Source organism: Ovis aries, chromosome 24 (assembly GCF_016772045.2).
Source record: "Ovis aries strain OAR_USU_Benz2616 breed Rambouillet chromosome 24, ARS-UI_Ramb_v3.0, whole genome shotgun sequence".
Classification (NCBI taxonomy): Eukaryota; Metazoa; Chordata; class Mammalia; order Artiodactyla; family Bovidae; genus Ovis; species Ovis aries.
In genome coordinates, this window is record NC_056077.1 from 88,556 (window position 1) to 114,019 (window position 25,464).

Here is a 25,464-nt window from a genome sequence, read left to right on the forward strand (position 1 = left end):
TCTCCTGGACAAAGGGGTACTGAAGACATCCTGCAGCTCTGAGCCACAAGGCTAGTTTGCTAAGTCACATCAGTCGTCTCCAACACTGTGTGACCCCATAGACGGCAGCCCACCAGGCTCCCCCGTCCCTGGGATTCTCCAGGCAAGAACACTGGAGTGGGTTGCCATTTCCTTCTCCTGTGCATGAAAGTGAAAAGTGAAAGGGAAGTCGCTCAGTCATGTCCAGCTCTTCCCAACCCCATGGACCGCAGCCTACCAGGCTCCTCCGTTCATGGGATTTTCCAGGCAAGAGTACTGGAGTGGGGTGCCATTGCCTTCTCCGAAAGGCTAGTTTACTAGTCACAAAAATAGCCCAGGTGGGTGGGTCCTCAATCAGAAAGATAAAGAACATCTGATGCCCACCACTACAGCCTTCATTTTTTCCTAAAATGAAAGGATTCAAATGACAAACCCTTAACTGAAATTACAGGATGACTGATCAAACTTACCTCTTTATGTGTGGCACCTAATTCTTCTAACAAACTGCACTTTTCGAGTGCTACTCGAAACCGCGCTCTCACCTCAAATAAAAGGGGCCGAGTCACTGTTGATGTGAGTATATACCTTACTACACTTCTTAGTGTATACTCACCCTAATACATGGATACTGTAACAGAATACCTTTCTCTCTCTGATCTTGACGTCAAGAAAATCTGCTTGTTAACAGCTTTAAATTCTAAGTTTGAGAGAACAAAATGTTATCCTAAATTAATTCTATTACCCAGTTTTTCACTGCAAGTTGATATACAGAATATAATACATCTCGAGACATTCATGCCAACTAATACTTTTTAACTGGGGGCTTCCCAGGTGGCTCAGTGGTAAAGAATCCGCCTGCCAATGTAAGAGGGCAGGATAGATCCCTGGGTCGGGAAGATTCCCTGGAGTAGAAGATGGACACCCACTCCAGTATTCATGCCTGGGAAGCCACATGAACAGAGGAGCGTGGTGGGCTACAGTCCACAGTGTTGCAAAGATTCAGACATGAGTGAGCATGTATGCAGGCAACGCTGTTTAACCATATAAAACTTTAGACTTCTTGCAGAAACAAATGTATATACAAGAATCCAAGAAGCTCAGAAGTCAACTAGTTACATAAATACGTGCATCATCCACCTAACAAGGCAGCAAGGGTACAACTCCAGGACAGCCGGGGGGCTGGTACCTTCTCGTCCAGGACCTTGTGGTGCTCAAACAGCAATTTCAGCGCCCTGAGCACCTCCACCTCGCTGGTCATGCCGGCTGGGGACTGCGCCTGCCGCCTGTCCATCGTCATCCAGAGGGACAGCGCGTACTGGGAAACCAGGCACTCCAGGTGCTCCAGCAGCAGCTGCGGGGGTGGGGGGATGGGGGTGGTGGAGGGGTGGTGGTGGTGGTGCGCAAAGGAGCACCTTTAACATCATGCTCGAATTCAGGCCCGATAACTTCTCTCAGCCTCACAGTATAGCCAGAAACATACTAAGGCACGTCGGAATTCCACCAGTTCGGTGGAAACTTAGAGTGGACTTCCCCAGAGACCCAGTAGTTAAGGCTCCAAACTTCGACAGGGGTCACGGGTTTTAATTCCTGGTCAGGGAAATAAGATCCCACACAAAGTGTAGCGTGGACAAAAATCTAAGTTACGACAACTCCCCCCTCAAATGTACTAAAATTACATTAGCTCTCATCATAAATTGGAAGCAAGTAATGAGAACCCCTATCTGATCCACTCTGGTCTGCTCAGTGGGAAGATGAGAAAAATGACTTGAGGAGTCTGCCCCCATCCTGATCGCTGCTCAGGGCCACGGGGCCCCGGAGGTGTCTGGCTTCCGGCAACACCGCCTCCCGCCTCCAGACGGCCCCCCCAAACAGCCCCCCATCCCCCCGCCGCGGCCCACGGGCCTCAGAGCGTCCTGCGGGCCTAGGCGCAGCCCAGCCGGGGCCTGAGCGCCCATCCTGCGCGGCACCTGCCCGGTGCCCAGACCCACGGGGGCCACGGAGGCGCGGTCGACCTGAGCGCCTCAGCCCCGCCCCTTGCCCTCCCGAGGCCACACCCCCTTGCCCCCAGGCCGCCCCAAGCACACGACCTTCCAGAGAGAGCAGCCCAGCGACAGGCAGGCACACGGACAGACACACAGACACTCGCACGCACCCACGCCCAGGGAGACAGCCTCCCGCGCCAGCTCCTCAGCCAGAGCCATGGCACCCGTGAGAGGCCGGGGCCGGAGGAACGGATCGGCGGCCGGCTGTTGGGAGAGACAGAGGCAGAAAGAGAGGAAGCTTCCGAGACAGACTCCAAGACGGTGAGAGGGAGATACAGACAGACACATGACACGCCTCGCCTCGCACACACACACTTGAGTGTGGGCCTTGGAGATGCTTCTGTTCTTAGTTGCTCAGCTGTGCCCAACTCTGATCGCCCCATGGACTGCGGCCCGTCAGGCTCCTCTGTCCGTGGCATTTCCCAGGCAAGAATACTGGAGGGGGTTGCCATTTCCTTCTCCAGGGCACCTTCCCGACCCAGGGATGCAACCCGAGTCTCCTGCAGGTGCATGCCTTCCCATCCCAGCCAGGAGCCTGCTAATTCCCTAGTGAAAATGCACAGGAAAGACCTCGTGTGCTACAAAGTGGAAAGATGATTTCAGAAACGGAAGGTGTCCTTTGTTGCTACCTTTGAATCTTTCTTTAGTTTTCATTTGTTTTTACTATGAAGGCTACTCCAACAAGGCAACAGAGAAACCCCACAATGGAAAAGCAATTGCCTTTTTTTGGAAAGAAACATGTGGCAGGTTAAACTCTCTTCATTTTTTATAGTTGGTTCAATGCAAACTCTGTATTCCACAAATATGACTCTTGTGAGCTTTATTTCAAATCTCCATGATGAATCCCTAAGGCCTCAAGGAAGAAAGGAGTCAAGATGGAGAGAAAAAGAGCAACCTTTCCCCTTGGCTCCATCTCACCCAGCCTCTTGGTTGCTTCATCTCATGGGCTACGACCTGGGATACTCTTGTTTGTCTGATTGTGGTTCGGGGACCGTTTCTAGTCACAAGGCTATAAACAGTGGTGGGGAAGCCCTTCTTTCCATTCCACATCAGACCCAGTGGACAATCCAGGCCCTGCCCACTGCATTGGGTCTGTAGTCACAGAATCACCAGTGATGCTGGGTAACAATGCATATTCCTGGAATCCACTCCATTCACTACTGACTGTTTGAGGTGGTGCTCTGGAACCTATCACGGGAAACTTTCTAGTTGATTCCAAAACCCACAAAAGTCTGAGGCCTGTGCAAGACCTTCACGTTTCTGGAAGAGCCACACACCTACAGAAGGAACCACAAGAGTTGCCTGAAATGGGAAAGGTATAAGTATTGGACTCAACGTTGGAAGGTCTCCCCCTTTGCTATGTAAGTTACATGAACTTTCTTTGAAATGGAAATGGGCAATACTAAGAGTTGAAGTGGTGCTAGAGCATTCTAAAAACCCTAAACGATGGAAATCTGCTGTACGAGTTTCTTGAAAGCAAGAACCTATGTTTATTGCTATGTCTCCATGCCTTCGATTGTGCCTTAAATATAGCGTGCACATCACCAGAAAAAAAGAAAAGAATTGAATCGACAAAGATACAAAGAGATCAAAAGTGCTGAGCCAAGTGCAAAGTTGAGGCTTCCAAGAACTTCTCTGTCTTTCACACACTGAATAAAAACTAAGCACCTACTATGAGCTAGGAGGCATGGAATCCGTTTCTGGAAATAGAATGCTGAGAGAAGGAGACACACAGTTCCTGCTTTCATGGACACCAACGCAGTGATAAATACCAGGCGGATACTTTGAGCACTTCTACAGGGGCCTCTTCCCTCACCAAAAACTGGGTGTCAGGGAAGGCTTTTCAGAGTCATCACCGAGTTGAGATCCATAGGTTGAACCAACGTACACCAGGCTTGAGATGCTGGAAGAATTTCAGGCAGGAAACATAGCATCTTGGAAGGCTATGTGACAAGGAAACCTTAGGACCTTCAAGAAATGAAAAATGCCCTATGGGATGTAACCCAAAGAGTACAGAGGGCATCCCAGTGAAAAGAGATCAGAGAAGAAAGTGGGGAACAAGCAACGATGGGATTTGGTCGTCTATTAAACATGATGGGGAAAGACAAGGGCAGTTTGAGCAGGGAGGTAGGGGATAGAATTGGATCTGCACTTGAAAAAGGCCATCTCTCTCCACATGACTACTGAAGAGGCTCAACTCCCAACTCCATGGAGGGACCACTTCACAGTAGTCTGAATGGTCCTCATTGCAAAGTCTGTCCATAACAAATGCTGGAGAGGTTGTGGGGAAAAGGGAACTCTCCTCCACTGTTAGTAGGAATGGAAGTTGGTGTAGCTTAGCCGCTGGGTGTGCAGAGACTCTGCCCGCAAACTTCCAGGTCCCGTCCTCTCTGCCCTCACCCTCGGTGCAGCCAAAGAAGATGCAGCCGGACGGTAGGTGACAGGTCGGGCGGCGTGTGCAGCCCTGGGCTAGAATGTGGATGAGCTGGAATGGCCTGCTTCCCAGGTTACAGGGCTCTTTAGTGCCATCGCACGCCCAAGGGGCAGTGCTCTACAGGGAATCCTAACACCTGTTTATAAACGTTTAACAGTCGTGCTGGTTTTTCTTCAAGTTCTTGTCTGCTTGAATGTTAGCATATTCTTGCAACTAATAAAACCAAGACACACATCTGTTCTCAGAGCATGAGGTTGACACCCATGCTTGTAGAGATGTGTGTGTGGCCGGCAGCACTCAAGAGCTCTTTCGTGAAACAGTAGGGTCGCTCTCAGGCCACGCCAGTTGCCCCTCAAGGGCTCTCCCCACTGGGAGGATGGCCGAATCCAAATTCAGTGACAGCAGTGTCCACCTGCCTGTCCTCCCCCCGTCCTCACCGTCGTCGGTCCCTTGCACACTGTCAGTCAATGGGGTGAACGAAGAAGGTGAGGCCAGGAGAGGTGCTCCCCCAAGTTCGGCCGGGCCGTAAATACACGGCCTGGCAGTTGCCCTTTCAAACTCAGCTCTGGTTTTCCCTCTGTCTGCTACTCTGCCAGAGAACGCTGCTAGTTCAGGCTGGGTGCTCAGGGCCGCTGTGTCCCCACTTGATGGCAAGATAGACGGCCAGACAGCCTGGGCCGGGGTCAGGCTCTGTGGCTCAGGAGATGCCTTGTGCACCACCACCCTCGCCCCCCCAGTGTCCCATCTGTGACAGGGATGTCTCACTGGATGCTTTCTCCACGGTTGGCTGTGCCCACCCCAGAGAGAGTGTGCGCTCACCCCATGGGAATGGGGCCTGGAGGGTCTCTTTGGTGCATTTTTTCCTGTTATTAGCCCTTCCCGTGAGTAGATTAATAAGCTTTGCTCTCACTGGCTCTCACAGAGCAAAGTATATTTAGGGAAAGCCTGTGCTAAGCTGGGCACTTTTGGTGAGGGGGCTTAGGGGGAAGCTGCATCGTCTCTTCGCCAGAACTCAATAATACGCTTAACCAGGGGTTGGGGGTACCCAGTGCCTCTCTCCTTTTTTAAACAGCATTTTTCTTCCGAGGAGCATGTAGCTCATTTTTATAATTCTTAACTGTAGCTTAGCTTTCAGTTGATTGAAGAGTCTAACCGCTTGCTTTTTTATTTTCCATTCTCCTCATTAAAACCCAACATTTCCCTGTCAGATGGACATGGTGACATAGACATTAGAGTTTAGATAAATTAGAAACAATCCTAGAGCGAGGTATTGCGAATATAATATATTGGAGGTGACTTTTACAAACCGTGTGAGATAGGCAGGGCATAAACCGTGTAACTGGGTTGTTTTCATGGCTTTTGAAGTCACAGTGCAGCAGGTGTCCGGGGCTCTTAGAATCAGAAGGGCTTGGACAGGTGGCCTGCTCCATCAGCAGCCCCCACTGTCTTCAGCCCTCTCTGGAAGCCTGGCCAGAGACTCATCAGATGTGTTCCTGGTGGGCCCAGGGGAAGACGGAAAATGTTCAATTGGGAGCAGCGGGTTACTGCTAGCGGTTTCTGTAGATTTCTTAGTCAACTTGGAGCACGGGTTAGGGGTTGGGGCTGACCCATTGGGCACTACAGCCTGTGTTGTGACGAGAAAACGTCAGTGGGGACATTTCCGAGGGAGGCTGAGACTGAGTTTCCGCTTTCTTAGATGAGCCCCATGCTCTGCCCTCAGTGAAGCAGCCTGGGAAGAGGGGCCCAGCCCCCAGGATAGCAGATCGCGGGGCTCTAGGCCACAGGTGCCCAGCCTCTGACCCACAAGTAGCCAGTCCCACCCCATGTCCCATCTCACAGATCCTGTGAGGGCTGGAAGAGAGGTCCAGCAGCCCTGTGAATCCGGAGGTCTAATGAGAGACTGGCAGCTGCTCACAGGGAGTGGCTGTCCCCATGATGGCGTTTCTGTCATCGAATGTGCCGTTTGCTGCTCTAGTCTGACCACCCCCCCAACCCACCCCCTGGTGGGAGGGTCCCCCACGTGGCAGCCCCCAGGTTGCTCTCTCCAGCTCGTACACCCTCAAGAAGTTTCCCCAGACCCTCAGTAGGAGTGGGCGCTGCTGCGCGTGTGTGTGTCCTCGTGCCCCTTGTGACATTACATGACGAACCGCACTCTGTGTTTGCACGTTTCCTCCTGCACTCGTGGGACAGGGCAGCATGGCGGGAACACAGAGGCTGGATTCCGCTACAGTCAGGACTTGCTCCTGCTGAGCTTCGGGGTGAGGACAGGCCGGTCTGGTCCCACAGGGGCTCAGAGCCCACGCCCAGGGAGTGGAGGGTAGGTGGGTCTCCGGAGGTCGGCCGAGGGAGCCCTCGGCAGCAGAGAACGTGACCCTGGCGCCCCGCTGCCGCCGGAGTGGTGAGAGCACGGCCGAGGCTCCCTCGTGTCCACCACACGGGTGTCCCTCCCACAGCGGCGGTGCTGCCGGCCACGCCCTGCGTGCACGTTCTCGGAGGGAGCAGGGCCCAGAGAGTCAGGGTTCACGAGGCTGCCCTGCCCTGGGCCTCTCCGTGCGGAGGCCAGCATTTCACATGGAGGTGCACCGGCATCTGGGTCTCGGCCTCCGCTGAGGGGCCACGCTCCCTTGCAGGTGCCGCTCTGGGTGGGCCTCTGGTGGGTCCGGCCCGGGGGCCCAGCCCTCCTGGAGCTGCTCTGAGGGCAGGAGGCTGTCTGCTCTGTCCTGGTCACGTCTCAGCTAGAAAGCTGGATTGGGCTTTTGAGTTTTTTTCTACCAGCAGCTTTTAGCTATATGTCAGAATAAGGTCAGCCACAGAGTTCCCTCCTTGATCTGCTTGGTCCTCCATGTTTCTCTGAATTCTCAAAGCAGCTGAGGGCCCCGAATGGGGTGGAGGGGTGTCTGGAGGGGCAGGGGCTCGGGCACCAGCTGCTGTCCCAGGACTGACTCCTCTCTGTGTTTCCAGTTTACCTGCACTGATTCTCCAGATGATTATACAGCGTCCAGTATACGACAAAGACTACATTTTGAACTCCATGCAATCTTTACTCTGTTAATACTTGTTATATGGACCTGAAGATATTTTATTACAGGGTTTTTAATTAGTGGAAAAATTCATGAATTCCATACAGAAAATACTTTAGAATTTAATGTTTCTTATATGTATGTAAACTTATGACTTCATTTCTATTATTACTTTTTCTTGTATATTCTGACTATAAATATCCTTTCAGATCAATTCATGTTCTGATACCTGATTTTAGTCTTTCAAACAAATGTACTGTAGTGCTTGTCTGAATAAATCCTATGAACAAATATAGGGCTTTTGTAAATGATGCATTTACTGTAATTATTCTTGTTTAATTGTTAAATGTTAAACTATGAGAGAAGGGGTTTTCCTGAGAGTGTAAAATCATCATGAGTGTGTGCATTATCATTCCAGAATGTAACCAAGCTCTCCAACCATCACTCTGAGATAAGCAAACTTAATTTCAACCAATTGTTGTTGGATTTTAACCATTGGCCTAAACTGTACTTTTTCTAGGAAGAAATGCTTTTTGTCTGCAGCATGAAGTGATTTAAAAGTACTGAGTGTTAAATGTGAGCTTCAAATGAAATTTGGGCTGAAAGGATGACTAGAAGACGACTATGAAACTCTCAGCTGTAACCTAGTCTCTGTGGACCCGGATCCCTCCTCTCCGTTGAGACGCTTCGGGGACCAATCGCGATGCCCTACACCCGCTGCGGAGCCATGGAGCTGGACAGTGAAGGTGCCCCTTCCCAGACAGGCAGCGGAGCAAAGCTCTGACGCAGGCCTTATTTGTATGTAAATCATCGTTTTACCTCTGTTTGTAAACATGTCTAAAGAATGGACCTACGCGTATGTTTTTAGATTGTGATGACACAGCCGTTCTGGATTGTATAAGTAGCAAATGTAACTTTTACTTTTTCAGTGGCACATTAAAAAAGCCAGCAACAGATGTGTTCAGGTCACGGTGCGATATTTATTATGCAGCTGGTATCTCGGTAGACAGACAGCATGTCTCCTTACATGTGGGTTCCACCTTTAACTTACTGATACAATTCATTGTTATCGTTCTATTTTCCTATTAATCTTTTGTGAACTTCCCGAATATGTGACAAAGAATGTACAGGCTACTTTTGAACTATTTTTATCACAGGATTGTATATTGCTTTCTTTCAATCAAGTACTGAAGCAAAATTTCCCAGGGCCAATAAAGAGTGCAGAGGGTAAGCTGTACTCTCACTGAGAACAGACCAGAGCTGGCAATGGGAGCCCGAGTCATCACACGGACATTGTGTTAAGAGAAATGGACGGATACAATGGAAAGCCCAGAAGGCGGAAGCGTAGGTGTCCCCAGAGGACGACCGATGGTGTGTTCATGCCCTTGGCTCCGGAGACAAGAGGCTCCATTACTTCAGCATCTGCGGGGACAGGGCCCCTCTGCTGCTGAAGCGCGGGCAGCAGGCAGAGGGTGGGAACAAAGTGCAGGTGTCGAGGCTCACTGTCGGTCCCAGGGCAACCCTGACGCGGACCCGAATGATGCCCTAGGGAGTGTGTGTGTGCACACTTGTGTGTGGGAGCTGTTCATGTTATGTTATCAACAGCCTATTATTCATATATCCATAGAAACAAGAATGTAGCAAGGGGAGGTGGGAGGGAGATTCAAGAGGGACGGGACATACGTAACCTACGGGTAATTCAGGTTGATGTATGGCAGTAATTGAGCGATATTGCACAAAATTATCTTTAAGTTAAAAAGAACATAGCAAGGTGGTGAGGAAAGTATGAAAAAAAGATTTCTCATAGAGATTTATCCTCAACTCCATGTACATCTGGGAGCAGGCTGTCCACCATCATCAGAGCTTCCCCCAGCATCAGGCCCTCCCCCAGCATCAGCGCCTAGTCCAGCATCAGATGTGCCCCCAGCATCAGGCCCAAGTCCAGAATCAGACCTTCCCCCAGCATCAGGCCTTTCCCAAGAAATAGGCCCTCCCCCAGCATCAGACACCTCCTCAGCATCAGACCCTCCCCCACCCTCCGACCCTCCCCAGTACCAGGCCCCCCACCTCCAGTATGAGGTGTGGGAGCCCCACTTGTCTGATGCTTCTGAACACACTCAGGCAGCCCCAGAGCAGCAGGACAATAGCTCTTGCAGGAGGTGCATCTTTAGGAATCACCTGCGGAGCAGCAGCAGCTGGGGTCTGTCCAGGCCAAGGAGAGGCAAAGAGAGGCACTTGTGCAGGAGGCTCTGGAGGCTGTGGGCACGTTCCCCAGCTCTGCTTCCTCCCCATGCGGGCTTTGCTCTCCTGCTCCCATGGTGCTGTCCTTCCAGATTCAAGGTCTCCTTGACATCTCAAGCCTAAGTCCTGAGTTGCGTCCCAGTCCAGCGTGGCAGAGGGCTGGGAACACCCAAGCTCAAGGGCTGAAAGCATCCCAGAGGGAGACCCGGCCCCAGCGGGTGCCAGGGCAGGGGATGAGGGTGGCCGCCCACAGAGGGCCCGCAGCAGCACTGGAAGAAGAGCAGTGATGCCTTAGCTCACACGGGGACGCCTCCCAGCCTGGCACTCAGAGATGTTACCGCCAGCAGCTCTGGGGATGCGGGAAGCCCAGTGAGGGACACCATGCCACCCGGGTCGTGAGGGTGGGCACTGCTGACCATGGCCTCGGTTTTCATTCTGGTTCCAATTGTCCCTCCAAGGGCGGACGGGCCCCTCTTCCAAATGGCACAGGTGTTTCCTTTATGTGGGTGACCGCATTCCTGCCTGTCTCTGTGGGCGCTGTTGTCGCTCATCCTGTGTCTTTGTCTTTACAACCTGTGTTGCTGCTCTTCCAGTTTACCTTGGGAGCAGCCCAGATTTTCTGCATTTCTAGTTGTCTGCGTCCACTGGGGCTTTCCAGGTGGTGCCAGGGGTAAAGATCCTGCCTGCCAATGCAACAGATAACAAGAGATGTGGGTTCGATCCCTGGGTCGACAAGATGCCCTGGAGGAGGGCATGGCAACCCACTCCAGTATTCTTGCCTGGAGAATCCCATGGACACAGGAGCTAGTGGGCTACAGTCCCTGGGGTCGCAAAGACTCAGACACACCTGAAGCAGGGGAGCACACACTCAGGTTTTAGTTCAGTCGCTCAGTTGTGTCCGACTCGTTTCCACTCCGTGGACTGCAGCACTCCAGGCTTTCCTGTCCTTCACTAGCTCCTGGAGTTTGCTCCAACTCATGTCCACTGAATCATCATGCCACAGAACCGTCTCATTGCTGCCGCATCCACCAGAGAGGTGGCTGGGGCTCGGGAAAGTGCCTGGGCCTGCCGCGTGGGTGTGAACCTGCCCTCACCACTTCCTGACTGCGTGACCGTCACTGCGTCCTCCTCTGTAAATCGGGAGGGGGCAGCACCTGCTTGGTAAGGGGCACACACAGCATCAGTATAGAATCAAGGCACCATCCATCTCAGCATTGTATTTATTAATACTAGGGATAGCATTTAATAACCTGCTCCTTTTGCTCTCTTGCCACTTAACTGTGCTCCAGACCACATCTGCTCCACTTACCCCTGCAAATCCCACACCCAGCACAATTAAGACTCAACAGGTTTGTGGCTGAAGAGGCAGGAACGTACTGTCCTCAAGGAGATGAAGCCAAGTGAGATGAGGGCCTAATGATAACCTTGTGTGATGAGGGGACCCCAGGAGGACCTGCGTGGCTGTGGGGTGGGGTGGGGGGCATGAGAAGAACCCATGATGAGCTCCTGGGGAAGGTGGCAGGAAGGAGGGCAGGCTGTTCATTGTGGGGTGTCCACAGATTGTATTTCACCCCTCACTGATGAGCACTTAGGCCGTTTCCAAACACGTGTCACTGTTAGGAGGAAACAATCATTGCCCAGCTCCTACTCAATCAAATTCATAGAATATGTTTCTAGCATTGGAGTACAATCATCTGCTGTATTCATTCCATGCTCCGTTCATCCACCCATCCAGCCAGCCATCTCTTCATCCATCCACCCACTCACTAATCCATCCCTCCATCCATGCATCCATCCACTCACTAACTCATCTGATCATCTCAGACCCACTGAGAAGACAGACACCTCCTCCTCTCCGGCTCCCAGGAGGACCCCCAGCGTGAGTGACAGGAGCCTCGTAGGGACAATGGGGGAGACACAGAAGGGACATGCCTGCAGGCCCTCCTCCCTCTGAACAGTGAAGCACCCACCTGGTGCTAACGCCTCCTTGCTGGGGTGTTCAGGCCGGCCCTTTTCCTTCCTATTAAACCAGCGGCGGATGGAGGACTTGATGCCCTTCTTCTTCTGGGATTTCTGCAGCGAGTCCTGCCTGCTGGTCCTATTGCTGGGCTTGTTCTCGGGGCTGTCCTCAGAGCCTGTCGAGCTTTTGGGAGAGAAAACGACCTTTAACGGGCACCCTCGTGCAAACACACACCCCTCCACAAGGGCTACTGAGAGAAACGGGCACCCAGCAACACCCGCGCCTCAACCTCGCAGCAGACGGTGGAGTCTCCTTCACCAAACACGCTTCACACGAGCAGTGCAGGCTTCTGGACACAGACAACAGCCCCAGGAAGCTGAGATTCTCTGCCTCGAGCTCTCCCCCAAGGAGGGCTTCACTCCAGGCCAGCTGGTGCAGAGGGTGCCCCGACCCTCCCTCAGGGTCGTTGCTCGGCAGGTGACAACGCTCCAGGAGAAGGCGAGCTCTCCTGCTCTGGGCAGTTGCCCCCGCCTCCTGCAGGGTGACTGGCCCTGGCCGTGGCAGGAGATCGATGGTCACCATGCAGGGCTGCTGGTCAGGTGACCATACGTGCCCTCGATCGCATGCTGCCTGGCTCAGGACGGGAGCTCAGGTGGAGGTCTAAATGAGGACAGTGTCAGTCACAGGAGGGAACAGAGTCTCCTGAGACAAGACCCCTGAGGAAAAGGGAGGGACCCTCAAGAGCGAACCCGAGAGGTACGGGGCTGTCACTGTCAGGAACGTGCCCCAGGCCAGGCAGACCTCTCTCAAGAGCAGGAAGAAAGCTCCCACAGGAGTCAATCTCTGGAGAAGGACATTTTCTAAAATCACTGAGGTCACTGAGCTCTTCTTCCCCAGGACCTGAAGTTCACCACTAAACACAGGCACTGAACCCAATGGTATTCCTTTAAAATCATCCTTGCAACTCTTTGAAGACAAGAGGTGCAGGGCTCCTGAAACTGACGACGCGCACACAGGCCGCTTACTTGTGGGTGTCCCTGATGTCCTCTTGTTTGGCTGTGCACAGCGATCCTGTGTGCAGGCGGTCCAGCCGAAGGGACCGCGGCGAAGTGGGGGTCGAGGCTTTAGGTTTGATAGCAGTCTCATCATCTCCTACCTCTTCCCGTAAAGCTGGCAGCTGAGGGAGTGAGATAAGTGTAACATTGGCTAACAATAGACTGTTTTGAAAATGGCAATCACACAGGCTTTACATTATAACCAGAATCTTATCTGAAAATCTATTAGCTATGCTTTCCCACAATTACAAAAAGAAACCCTTCTTCTAGCTTAATGCCACCTTAAGGACTGTCTTGTTCAAGAGAAGCGGGGCTATGGGGCAGCGAGAGCATTTGACTGAGTGCAGAGACCCTGGATGGGAGCCTCCCTGCAGCCTGGCTCTGCCCTCCCTGGAATCCAGCGACCAGATGGCCCTGCCGGGCATGACAGCAGAGCGACGCCAGCCCCGTGAACCCTGCATGGCATGAACTGCCCTGATGAAAGGACTGTCCTCATCGCCGGATGCTGCTCAGAAGCACCACAGCGAGAGTATGAAACCTCTCAGCAAAGCCGCCCAGACCTTTCTGTTTGAAGGAGGAAAAGATACAGCTTGTGCCACCACCCAAGGTCATTTGGAGAGATGATGCAGGTTACTGGATCCCATGACAACAAGAGAAACACAGAAAAGGTACCTATACATCTACGCGAACACCACATGCCTGGATCACATTTCTCGGTAACAGACAGACTGGGGGCCACACACTGAAGTACTTACACGCAGATTGAGGGTCATGCGCTCAGAGCGGTTTCCATAAAGCACCCCCAGGTCTTCACTACGAGATGATCTTGTATCACCCTAAAGGGTCGGAGGTTCAAAAGGGAGGAGATATATGGGTACCTATGGCTGATTCATGTTGGGGTTTGACAGAAAAGAAAATTCTGTAAAACAATTCTCTTTCAATTAACAAATAAACCAATAAAAACACAAAAAGAAGGTGATCTCTCCTGGACTCCCAGCTTTTCTGCTGGTCCTGGGTGTGAGGACAGGTAGGACATTGTAGGGAACAGATTAACCCCGCAGGGTCCAGACAGGTCTCACTGATACATCTGGGTGTGTGGTTAAGCTAGGGGAGGTTATAGGAGACGTGCATGGCATGTATTTTTATAAACAATGAGTGCCTTGTTTTAACCAACTAACCTGTGCCTTTTCAGTGGGATTCTGTAAAGAATGCTGGTCCCGTGCAGCTCCACAGGAGCTTGGTGACAACAAAGTGACTTACTGCAAAACACAGCTGAACTCGTTTAACAGCAGCTGGATAAACTGGGCACCCTCCCCTGCGCTCTAACAAGACCCTCCAACACCAGAAGGCTACAGAGCCTAGAAATTATCCACATGGAACTGAACAGGGATCAATCTCAAATTCAAGTTAAAATAAGCATTTCTAAAAATGAGAAAACAATGAACAGAGCAGGGAAGTGACGCACCTGGGCTGACTGTGGACTCAGTGGAGACAAACACCTGCCTCAAGGTCAGGGACCACGCCAGCCCCTTACCCCGGGCCAACTCCTGAGCAAGGCCTCTGGGTCCGCAGCCTGGCCACCCTCCCCCAGGATGGGAGCTGCCCCACTGGTGCCCACGGGGCCAGGATGGGCAGCACCGTGTCCACTTAACAGGAGGGCAAAGCAGGCCACAGAGTGGGCGAGCGGCACACCCAGGTCACCAACCCCAGGGGGACGGCGCTGCTCTGCTGTGCCCAGCAGAAGGGCTCCCGGGCACTGAGTGGGCTGAACTGGAGCGCGGCCACCCCAGTCCTGCGGGAAGGCCCAGGAATGCTCCGTCAGAGGGCTGGGAGCAGGAGAGGGACAAGGAAGGCCAGCCCGTGGGGCAGTGGACTTCAACTACAGGGGCTCATCCAAGTGACCCGAGGGGAGAGGCAGCGAGCTCCCTCCTGAGGCTCCCTCCATCATGATGCCATGACGGACACGAGAGCGTCTGGAGGAAAGCGGGCTGGACGGCACCACGGTTAAGTGTCCAGGCTCTGATCAGACCAGTCCGCATCGCACTGCTGGGTATGACAGCCTGGGCAGGGTGACCGGCCTCGCTAAGCCTCAGTGTCCATGTCTCCTGAACGGGGATAGCAGCAGCATGGACCTCAACTGGGGATGAGATGACAGACACGGAAAGCACGAGCCTGGCACACAGAGTCTCCTGCACACTGCGACCCACCATCATTAAACTTGCTTCCCGCAAATCTAACATCTATGGCTCTCATTCAGTCATTCCTTGTAAGAAAACACTAAGCGGAAATTCCATGGTGGTCCAGAGGTTAAGACTTGGCACATTCACTGCTGGGACACTGGTCTGATCCCTGGCTGGGGAACTAAGATCCCATAACTTGTGCAGCATGGCAAAAATAATAAGTAAAGAAAATTTAAAAATAATAAATAATACTATGTCTATTATAAACAACCATGAGATGATCAGAAGGCAAACAAGTGGGAGAAAGGCAAACTGTTACAATTGTCCCAACGAATGACCTATTTCCAACAGAACCATCAACACAGTTTAAGTGGTAGGTGAGTTTCATTACTTCCATTAAAACGTCAGTTATTCCCCAGGACATAAACACACGGTGTTCATTCACGTTAAACCAAAAGGACTCTAATACTTCACAGAGAAAGAAAGGCCTGCTAAATTACTGAATAGTTTACCTTTCGACACCACTTCCTTAAATCATGAGGTTGATAGATGCATGCAAAGAAATGAAGAGAAACCAGATTCACTGCGACTTTGAAGCTAAAATTTCAAGCATCCGAATAGGCAAATACAGGAAAGCAAAAATGAGGGCAAACGTGTAAGTGACATGAAGATTCAGAGAACCCGTGACTGGAAACAGATCATTTTTTTGACCACAGAAGTTAAATAAGCTATTCAAGATTTACTAGAGAAACACTAGAAAGTATTACTCAGGAAGATACAATTCTATTACATCATCACGATTTATTAAAGCACAGGATTCCGTACAACAAAGGCCCTTAACACTTGTCTATTCTCAGGCAAACTTCTGTATAAGTTATTTTCCCTTAATAAAAACATCTTATACTTTAAATTAGTAAATTAACTGATAAGGAAGTTATCATAATACCTATTTTAACATTGAACAAATCTAACCACCTCTTGGACATTAATGTAAAATCCTGACATAGAATTTGATTTAAAACTTCTCAAAATAAATTCATTAAAATAGGCTTCCTGTGAAAATAAGAATGAAAGCTACCATAATAGCAGGTGCCGTCTTTACATTTTATTAACCGTAAAAGACACGTTTCTAGAGTCTAATAGAGACATTAACTGTGCAAAAGCTGATGAGATTTACACTCTTAAATACAAGCACCAACACAGAAAGGAGATTGTGTCAGCTCAGTTCAGATCAGTCGGTGTGTCATGTCCGACTCTTTGCAACCCCATGAATCGCAGCACTCCAGCCCTCCCCGTCCATCACCAACTCCTGGAGTTCACCCAAACACATATCCATTGAGTCGGTGATGTCATCCAGCCATCTCATCCTCTGTTGTCCTCTTCTCCTCCTGTCCCCAATCCCTCCCAGCATCAGAGTCTTTTTCATTGAGTCAACTCTTCACATGAGGTGGCCAGAGTACTGGAGTTTCAGCTTTAGCATCAGTCCTTCCAAGGAACACCCAGGACTGATCTCCTTTAGGACGGACTGGTTGCATCTCCTTGCAGTCCAAGGGACTCTCAAGAGTCTTCTGCAGCACCACAGCTCAAAAGCATCAATTCTTTGGCGCTCACCTTTCTTCACAGTCCAACTTTCATGTCTATACATGACCACTGGAAAAACCATAGCCTTGGCTAGATGGACCTTTGTGGGCAAAGGAATCTCTCTGCTTTTCAATATGCTGTCTAGGTTGGTCATAATTTTCCTTCCAAGGAATAAGCGTCTTAATTTCATGGCTGCAATTATCATCTGCAGTGATTGTGGAGCCGCCCCCAAATAAACTGACACTGTTTCCATTGTTTCCCCATCTATTTCCCATGAAATGATGGGACCAGATGCCATGATCCTCATTTTCTGAATGGTGAGCTTTAAGCCAACTTTTTCACTCTCCTCTTTCACTTTCATCAAGAGGCTTTTTGTTCCTCTTCGCTTCTGCCAGAAGGGTGGTGTCATCTGCATATCTAAAAGTCCATTAATTCAACACTTAAGAGGATCATTTCTTTATGTAAGCACAATCTCATTTATGAATTATACATGATATGCCCTTTAGGATCCATCTACATTATGCTTGTAACTGCATGCTGCTGCTGCTGCTAAGTTGCTTCAATCGTACCTGACTCTGTGCGACCCCATGGACTGCAGCCTACCATGCTCCTCTGTCCATGGGATTTTCAAGCAAGAATACTGGAGTGGGTTGCCATTGCCTTCTCCTGTAACTGCATAGTGATTCACCAATTCAACTTACTGCTATGGGGAAAAACACCATTTAATGAGACATGAAGACAAAGCACCGACCCAACAAGGGCACACACGCTGTGGACCACAGCACGACCATGACCAGAGCAAGTGGGGGAACGGGAGGGGAGATGGATGGGAAACTACAGCCTCGGGGGCGGGGGAGGGGTCTGGATTGATGACAGCCAAGCAGACAACAGGATGAGACAGGAAATCTAAACCAATGATGAAAGCAGACACACCGCCAGAGAACTCCAACAGCGAGGAAAACATACAGAACTGTTCTGTAACAAATATTCGGAAAGAAATCAAGCATGAGACCACAGAGAAATCCTCAAAGAATTTTAAATAGCAACTAATTAGCCAATGATGCAAATTATAAAAACAGTGTGTCAAAAGACCACAAAATGGACTAGTTCCCACTTCACAGGCCACTAAAAGGATTCACAGTTAATTTAACGATAACCTGACTAACAATGCAGCTAACATGAAATGGGTGGTCACAGAAGAATGTGATAATACATGTCCAGTTACAAAGCAGTGTTGTACACGTGATTTCATGGGATAACAATGCACTCACAAAATCCAAGCTAAACACGCAAGAAAGTTGGAACATTTGCTTTGGAGCTGCACACTGTCACCAACAGCCCTAGATCATCATCCCATTTTTAGACTCAGATAAGTGAGGCAGCCAACCTCTTTCCTGGGGCCCTGGGGCACCAGGCTCTTAACCTGGTTTCTCACGCAGAGCTGGCCTGAGCCCGCGGCCGGGTCCATCCGCAAGCAGACCATGGAGATTCCTGGTTTTGTTCCCACCGCATGCCCTGCACCCTGCAGCCAGGCAGCCCCAATGGAACATGTGCTGGACGGCTTCCCACGCCATGAGGGCTGCCTATGGTTACTTTCACAAAGCTGTCTGCTCCCTGAGAACAGAAACTTCCCTGCAGCTGCTGTGCCCAGCACAGGCCAGGTCCAGCAACACAGAGGCAGGCTCTGGCTGAGTTCATGATGATGGGCTAAGCCTGTGGTCCAAATATCAAGACTAATTCATTGCTGTGCCATTGTGGAATGATTAAAGACTAGGCAGTTTAAAAAAGTGTAGACCTCTGAGTGCAGCAAATGTACCCGATTTTCTTCTAAGTAAAAAGAGAAAAACCAAAAAACAAACAAAATAAAGAAAACCCACGTCCTGGGGGAAGGATGGGCAGGGCGGAGGCAGAAACATACCACAGTCATGATGCCCAGCCGGTCTCCCTGCTGCGCCGGGCAGTGCCGCCTCCTTCTGGGCTTGGGCAGGGGCGGGCAGGAGCCGGCAGCTGAGGAGCCAGCAAGCAGGTTGAGGGAGGTCACCGACTTACAACGACGGAGGCTGCCTAAGCGCCCCCTGCCCTCCCTGCTCTCAGTGTCCTCGGCCCGCTGCTCCGTGTTCTCCTTGTCTTCTTCCACCAAACTAAAATAGAATAAAACCTGTCACCTGCCCTTGTCAGCAGAGAAACGTGTCTGGACAACAAATTAGGCTGGCATTCTGTGTCATGATTAGAAACTCAAGATACAGTTGCTCAATTAACATCTCAAGTAAAAGGTTCGACTTTTCCTCTTTTGAATATTCTCAAACTTAGAATAACTTAGCATTGAGTCTTACAAACTGGCCCCTGATCATTCACTCTTCATTTCATGTCTTTCCTCTAACATTCTGAAGGGGCCCTGGTGGCGACGCTCTTCCTGTGAGGAGATGCCTGATGCTGACAACTTTTACCTCCCTGCTCTCAGGGCAGAGATACACGTCAGTGCCACAAGTCTTTTCCACTGGGAATCGGGAACTCGGTACAATCAAAACAGCAATTCACGAACAAGCTGGAGTTTCTAAACACAAGTCTACAGACCAGATGAAGTGCTGAGTTGATCTTTCTTTTTATTTTTAATGTTAGTTTGAATATGTACAAACGCATCTCTTGAGGAAGTTCTGCACCAGCTTTGTGTGAGTTTCTGGATTCATGTCAAAGTGCTGCACTAACCTAGAATTCACGGATTCTGCTCTTCTCCCCTAATGTGTTGTGGATGATTATATATAGCAGTTTAAATACATGATGATGCAAATAAAATGATTTTCAAATTAAAATAAAACATTCTTATAGGAAGTAAACTCTCCAGCTTCACTTCCACATATACAACTTGTAAGTTTTTCACTGTTGATAACAAGTTGATGGACAGAATCTACCATTTATATCAAGTCACTTGTCACATAAGGAAAAATCACTTTTACCTGACAACTTGCTGTAAAATTAAAAATATTAATACATAACCGTTCCACATTTCATGAGGGGACATGGAAAGACCATGATTCTGATCTCGTCTGTGCTCAAACACGGCCCACAAAACCGTCTGTCTCGCCGTCAAATGGGCAGGCGGCACCACCTGCGTTTGCTGGTTGTCCCTGTCACCCCCTGCCTTTCTCCCGGCCCCCGCACTCGGAGGACAGGAATGGACACCTCGGCCTGGGCTGACGTGATGAGAAAAGTCTGAGCAGCAGCCTCTGCCTGGTCCTATGCAGGGTCACCGGCCTGCGGCCACTCTGAACATGGACTCGGGACACGGGCATAGCTGTGTGGGTGTGGCACCAGGCAGGCCTCGGGGCCCCCAGCCACCCGGCTGCACCCAGACCCAAGGGCCCCTGCTCACCACGAGGCTGGCCTTTGGATTCTATCCCGTTTTGTAAATTGTTATCATTGCCAAGATGGTGTCTAAAGAAAACATCTTAAATATACTGATGAGATGAGAAAAACTCAAACACATGTCCTTGGACCACTGTCTTACAACAAGCCAATCTTCACACTGTTTATTAAGTGAAAAATGAAAATGCACATCTGAGTCAGAATTTGCCAACCCCAAAACCTGAGCTTTTCTCTTCCAGGTGGCCTTTCACCAGAAATTGGTGGGCTCTGAGGACACAGGAGGGTGCTCGGGCCATAGCAGACACCGCCTCGGCACCTCACCCACCTTGGGGCTCAGAGCTGAGGGGGAACACCCCAAAACGCCTTGGACAGAACCCCCCGGCTGACCGAGCTCTATCATCAAGGGCAATCTCAAAACTGAAAATTCTTGAAGCAGACCTGAGGTCAGGTTTCTTACTATGGAATACTCAGACTTCCCTAGGAGAAGGCAGCTCCTCAGAGAAACTGAGTTTCCGGGGAGCTGAGTTTGGGATCACCCACCTGATGTCTTCGTTCATGGCGTCTAGCAGCCTCACACTCTGAGTCTTGGCACCGGCCTGCCCGCTGGGCGACAGCTGAGTGGCCAAGCTGAAGAGGGTGACCCTGTCGCCCTCGCCGTCTGACACGCCCTCATCACTCTGGAACACCTGGGCTCCGTCCCCCAGCACGCTGGCTTGCTGCACACGCTCCCAGTCCTGCTCCTTCGCGGTCTGCACCTGGGCATGAGAGGACCACGTCTCGTCAGCGACATTCAGGGCAGCTCAAGTCTATCAGGAACTGAACCCAATTTTACTTGGAAGCCCTGACTCTGGAGAAATGTGGATAATGCAAAAAATTGAATCAGACTAAAGAAATAAGTAAAGACAGCAAAACTCCACCTGGAAAAACTCAACTCGAACCTGAAAACACAACATAGAAAGAAAATACATGGGGATGCTATCCATCCGGAATACCACCAGGTGATTAGAGTCAGAATTTGTCTTCTCCAGGACAAAGGGGTACTGAAGACATCCTGCAGCTGTGAGCCACAAGGCTAGCTTACTAAGCATTAAATAACCCAGGTGGGTGGGTCCTCAATCAGAAAGAGAAAGAACACCTGATGCCCACCACTACAGCCTTCATTCTTTTTTAAATGAAAGGATTCAAACGACAAACCCTTAATTGAAATTACAGGATGTCTGATCAAGCTTACCTCTTTATGTGTGGCACCTAATTCAAGCTCTACATATAACCACACTCTCAGCTCAATCAAAGGGGCCGAGTCACTGTGTGTTGCTGTGTGTATGGGCGTTAGTACACTCTTAGTGTATACTCACCCTCATACGTGGATACTGTGATAGAATACCGTTAACGTCTCTCACTGATCTTAACGTCAAGAAAATCTTGTTAACAGCTTTAAATTCTAAGCTTGAGCGAACAAAATGTTATCCTAAATTAATTCTATTACCCAGTTTTTCACTGCAAGTTGATATACAGAATATAATACATCTTGAGACATTCATGCCAACTAATACTTTTTAACTGGGGGCTTCCCAGATGGCTCAGTGGTAAAGAATCCGCCTGCCAATGCAAGAGGGCAGGATCGATCCCTGGGTCAGGAAGATTCCATGGAGTGGAAAATGGCCACCCACTCCAGGATTCATGTCTGGGAAGCCCCATGAACAGAGGAGCGTGGTGGGCTACAGTCCACAGGGTTGCAAAGATTCAGACATGACTGAGCATGTACGCAGGCAATGCTTTTTAACCATATAATACTCTGACTTCTTACAGAAAAAAAATGTATATACAAGAATTCAAGAAGCTCAAAAGTCAACTAGTTACATAAATAAGTGCATCACCCTCCGAACAAGTCAGCAAGTGTACAAATCCAGGACGGCTGGGGGGCTGGTACCTTCTCATCCAGGGCCTTGTGGTGCTCAAAGAGCAATCTCAGCGCCCTGAGCACCTCCACCTCGCTGGTCATGCTGGCTGGGGACTGTGCCTGCCGCTTGCCCGCCGTCAACTGGAAGGATGGCTGGTACCGGGAAACCAGGAACTCCAGGTGGTCCAGCAGCAGCTGCAGGGCGGGGCCAAAGGAGCACCTTTAACCTCCTGCTCAAATTCAGGCCCGATAACTCCTCTCAGCCTCACGCTATAGCCAGAAACATGCTAAGGCACGTCGGAATCCCACCAGTTCCGTCGAAATTTAGAGTGGACTTCCCCAGGGGCCCAGTAGTTAAGACTCCACACTTCTGCAGGGGTCACAGGTTTCAATCCCTGGTTGGGGAACTAAGATCCCACACAAAGTGTAGTGTGGACAAAAATCTAAGTTAAGAGCACTCCCCCCTCAAATGTACTAAAATTACATTGTCTCATCATAAATTTGAAACAAGGTATAAGAACCCCAAACTGATCCACCCAGGTCTGCTCAGAGGGAAGATGTGAAAAATGACTTGAAAATCAGACAGAGATTAAGGACAGCAACACGGAGGCTAGCGGTGACCCACACGGGGCAAATGTCAACACGTGAGAATCACCATTCTGACCCTGGTGTTGTTGATTTCGGCCTTGAGCACTGATATTTCTTCTTCTCGTCTCCGAAGATGCTCCCTAATTAGTTGTATGTTCTTCTCCTAAAAAAACAAAGAAATGAGAAACTAAATGCAGACATAATTTAAAAAGACAGTGAGACTGTCAAGACTGGCCCTGTCAAGTCTCTCCAGGCTCCACATAAAGGCTCTCCTAGCCCCTCCAGAGAAGAGGGGCTCCACTGACCCCAAGACCACACAGACCACTATAATTCAGACTGGCCTTCAGCCTCCCCCTCGACCTGGCAGGCACACGGTAGGGGAGAACCCGGAATCCAAGCCTGCCTTCTCAAGGCCCAGGACGTCTGAGAAGCTTTCCAAAAGATAAACCTAACAACAAAGTGGATAAAGAGATTCTTAAAGGACACACAGACCAGTGACCTAGAGCCACTGGGGAGAAGGAAGAAAAAAGGGAAGCCACCAGGCTTTGGAGTGTTCCTCTGGGAAAAAGGCAGATGGCACCCCAAGGTCATCTGTTAGCCTGACTCCACGGAAGCCACTCAGTCATTCAATCCACTGGTTAAAATGTGAAATTGATGTTATATGTATTTTGCCACAATTTGCGTGCACGTGGGGCCGTCCACATGGTGAACTTGCTCAAGCTGACCACACGTTCTATTTCTCTTTGCAGAAATTAAAAAACCCTGGGCTACGTATCCCCTCCTACACACTGAGTGTGCAGCACCAGGAACAGTGCCCAGCACTCGTGAGAGGCATGTAGCAGACATGTGTAGCTATGAGGGTGTATGTCAGACACGGAAGCAGTAGGTACCCGTGATTAAAATACTGGCCACACTGCTCTCTGCTTTGGAAGATGGGAGACCTTAATGCGCTTAGCCTTTCTACTTCAAGGACTGACTCTCTAGCTCGATCCTCAAGCCCCAGAGACTACTCCAGCCAGTATATGCTTTCTTTGGAAGAAGGGAATCGTTAAGGGGCTTAGCATTTCTGCGTCAAGGACTGACTCAGTAGCTCAGTCCACGTGCCCCAGTGATTCCTCCAGCCAGTGTTTCCCTTCTTGTGGGGCCCCCGCCCACCCTCCACGCAGCACCTGCACAGTCTCTTACAAGGTAAACTGCTGGGGTCGATGCTATGCACTAAGGCCAAAGCGCCCTGGCTGACAGGGCCCACAGCCATGCTAATGAAATGAAACACAATCCCGACGCTTTGCCGGGTGAGGGCCAGTCCGACGGGCCCAGGTGCAGGCTGCTCTCACCTCAGGCCCCTCTCCTTCCAGGACTCGGGCAGAGGCCAAGTTCTTCCTTGTCTTGGCCTGTGCCTTGGGGTTGCAGCACTGGAATAACGCCCACAGGTGGGCCCTTCGGCGACCCATCCTCGCGGATGGGGGCAGCCCCCCACTCGGGGGCAACCGTTGTTTCACGGTAGGATACCTCGGCTCCCGAGCTAGCACCACCGATCTCTCACTACGACCACCACTATTCACACTACGGCCACCACTCTCACACACACCACTCTCACACTAGGACCACTGCTCTCACACTATGACCACCCGCACCGCTGTCTCAAGGAGAAATGGCACCAAGGCTCTGCCTCCAGCACATCTCCCAGGAGCCCGGAACCGGAACCTGCTCAGTCACAAGGGGCTCCATGGTAACAGGGGGGCTGGGCTCAGGCCCACCATCAAGGGTGCAGAGAGGGGGGAGGGGCTGCCAGAAAGATGACAGGGGAGTGTGGGGTGCGGGAGAAGGAAGGCCGTGCCCATGGCTCAGGCCCCCTGTAAAACATGACCCTGCAAGATACTGGGTCACAGTCGAACCGACCAGTATAAACTGCTTCAGAAACCACCACCCCTGGGAATGAACACGTCTTCTAAGCGGGCTTCTGCCCCCAATAACCCCCAAACAACCCTCCAGGGAGGCTACTGAAAGGCACCCCTGAAGTCAAGGGTGTCCCCAGATCCCACCCGGCTGAGGAGGACTCACCACACTAGCTGCCCCTCACTCTCACCCTGAGCTCGGTCCTCCCTGTCAGACTCCCTCACTCAAGCTCAGCAAGGGCTCACCTAAAATGAACCCAGAGTGGATACCGGGGTTCACTCAACCTGCTGCCAACTTACCCTCTAAACTTCGATCCTGAGCTGCCAGACGACTCTGCCCCGTGGGGACTGCACAGTGGAGGTTCAGGGGTGTCCCTGCCTCGAGCCGCGACAGCCAGTGCCTCCCAGGCCCCACCAGGTGCTCCCCACCCTCCGCCCCCGAGTCTCCCACCCCTCTCCTGTCCCCACTCCCACCCTCGAGGCTCTCCACTCACCAGGGCACAGGCCCCACTGCTCCTGGCTCAGCCCGGACCTCTGCTGTCACTTGAGGACCTCAAGTCCCCAGGGTGCTTGGCGTCCTATAGCCACCCATCTCAGCGATTACACACTCTGGGAGAGACAGACTGCAGATTGGGGGTCCCGCCCGCAGTTTACCCTGAACACGTTCTGTTTTTGGCTTTATCTACTGGAGTTCTCTGAGATGTGTTTTTAAACCTCAACTGTTGCTTTCAAAAACACCATAAAGTCTCTGTGCTCAACTTTAAGAATAAAATCTTCAGTTTCAACCTTAAAGTGAAACTGGAGGGAGGACTAAAAGCAGTCATTTTTTCAAACTGAAAAAGAAAACCCACATGTGACCATGTCCCAGAACACAGGTCACGTCACCCCTCCCTCCTCAGCCTTCTCCTGCACCACCAGCAGCCTGGCATCGCAAGGCCTGCCCTGGGCCGGCAGGGACAAGGGAAGAGGGCAGACCGGCTCCTCTGTCTCCAGGCCACGTGGGCCGCTTGCTCCACCTCCTTCCCAAGTTCATGTGGCACTGAAACAGCCCAGGCAAGCTGGGGGTTCTGATCAGAAACACAACCGTTGGTACGAAGCAAGGACCCCTGGTTCTTGTTTCCCCCGGTATCAAATAACCTTGATCAATACAATTGCTGGGCCTGTTACATGTGGCTTCAGATGACAGA

General features: G+C 50.9%; 1 protein-coding gene and 1 long non-coding RNA gene across 4 annotated transcripts in view; both read right to left on the bottom strand.

Moving 5' to 3' along the window:
- Positions 1-8,472: 8,472 nt before the first annotated feature.
- On the bottom strand, positions 8,473-12,215 carry LOC132658562 (uncharacterized). Its single transcript, XR_009598369.1, has 2 exons — positions 11,726-12,215; positions 8,473-10,438 (listed from the first exon to the last, which is right to left on the bottom strand). It is a non-coding gene; the product is annotated as an uncharacterized LOC132658562 (long non-coding RNA).
- Positions 12,216-13,474: 1,259 nt separating this feature from the next.
- LOC114112008 (liprin-alpha-1-like) overlaps positions 13,475-25,464 on the bottom strand; it is a 42,253-nt gene continuing 30,263 nt past the window's right edge. Inside the window, exons 2-6 of one of the 3 annotated variants that reach the window (XM_060405831.1) lie at positions 22,459-22,545; positions 21,825-21,989; positions 20,435-20,649; positions 18,450-18,672; positions 13,475-13,606 (exon numbers count right to left, since the gene is read on the bottom strand). In XM_060405831.1, the coding sequence (XP_060261814.1) occupies positions 13,475-13,606; positions 18,450-18,672; positions 20,435-20,649; positions 21,825-21,989; positions 22,459-22,545 (822 nt within the window). Of the gene's footprint in view, positions 13,607-15,637; positions 18,673-20,434; positions 20,650-21,824; positions 21,990-22,458; positions 22,546-25,464 lie in introns of those variants that run through there. The other 2 variants (XM_060405830.1, XM_060405833.1) reach the window with 2 other exon arrangements.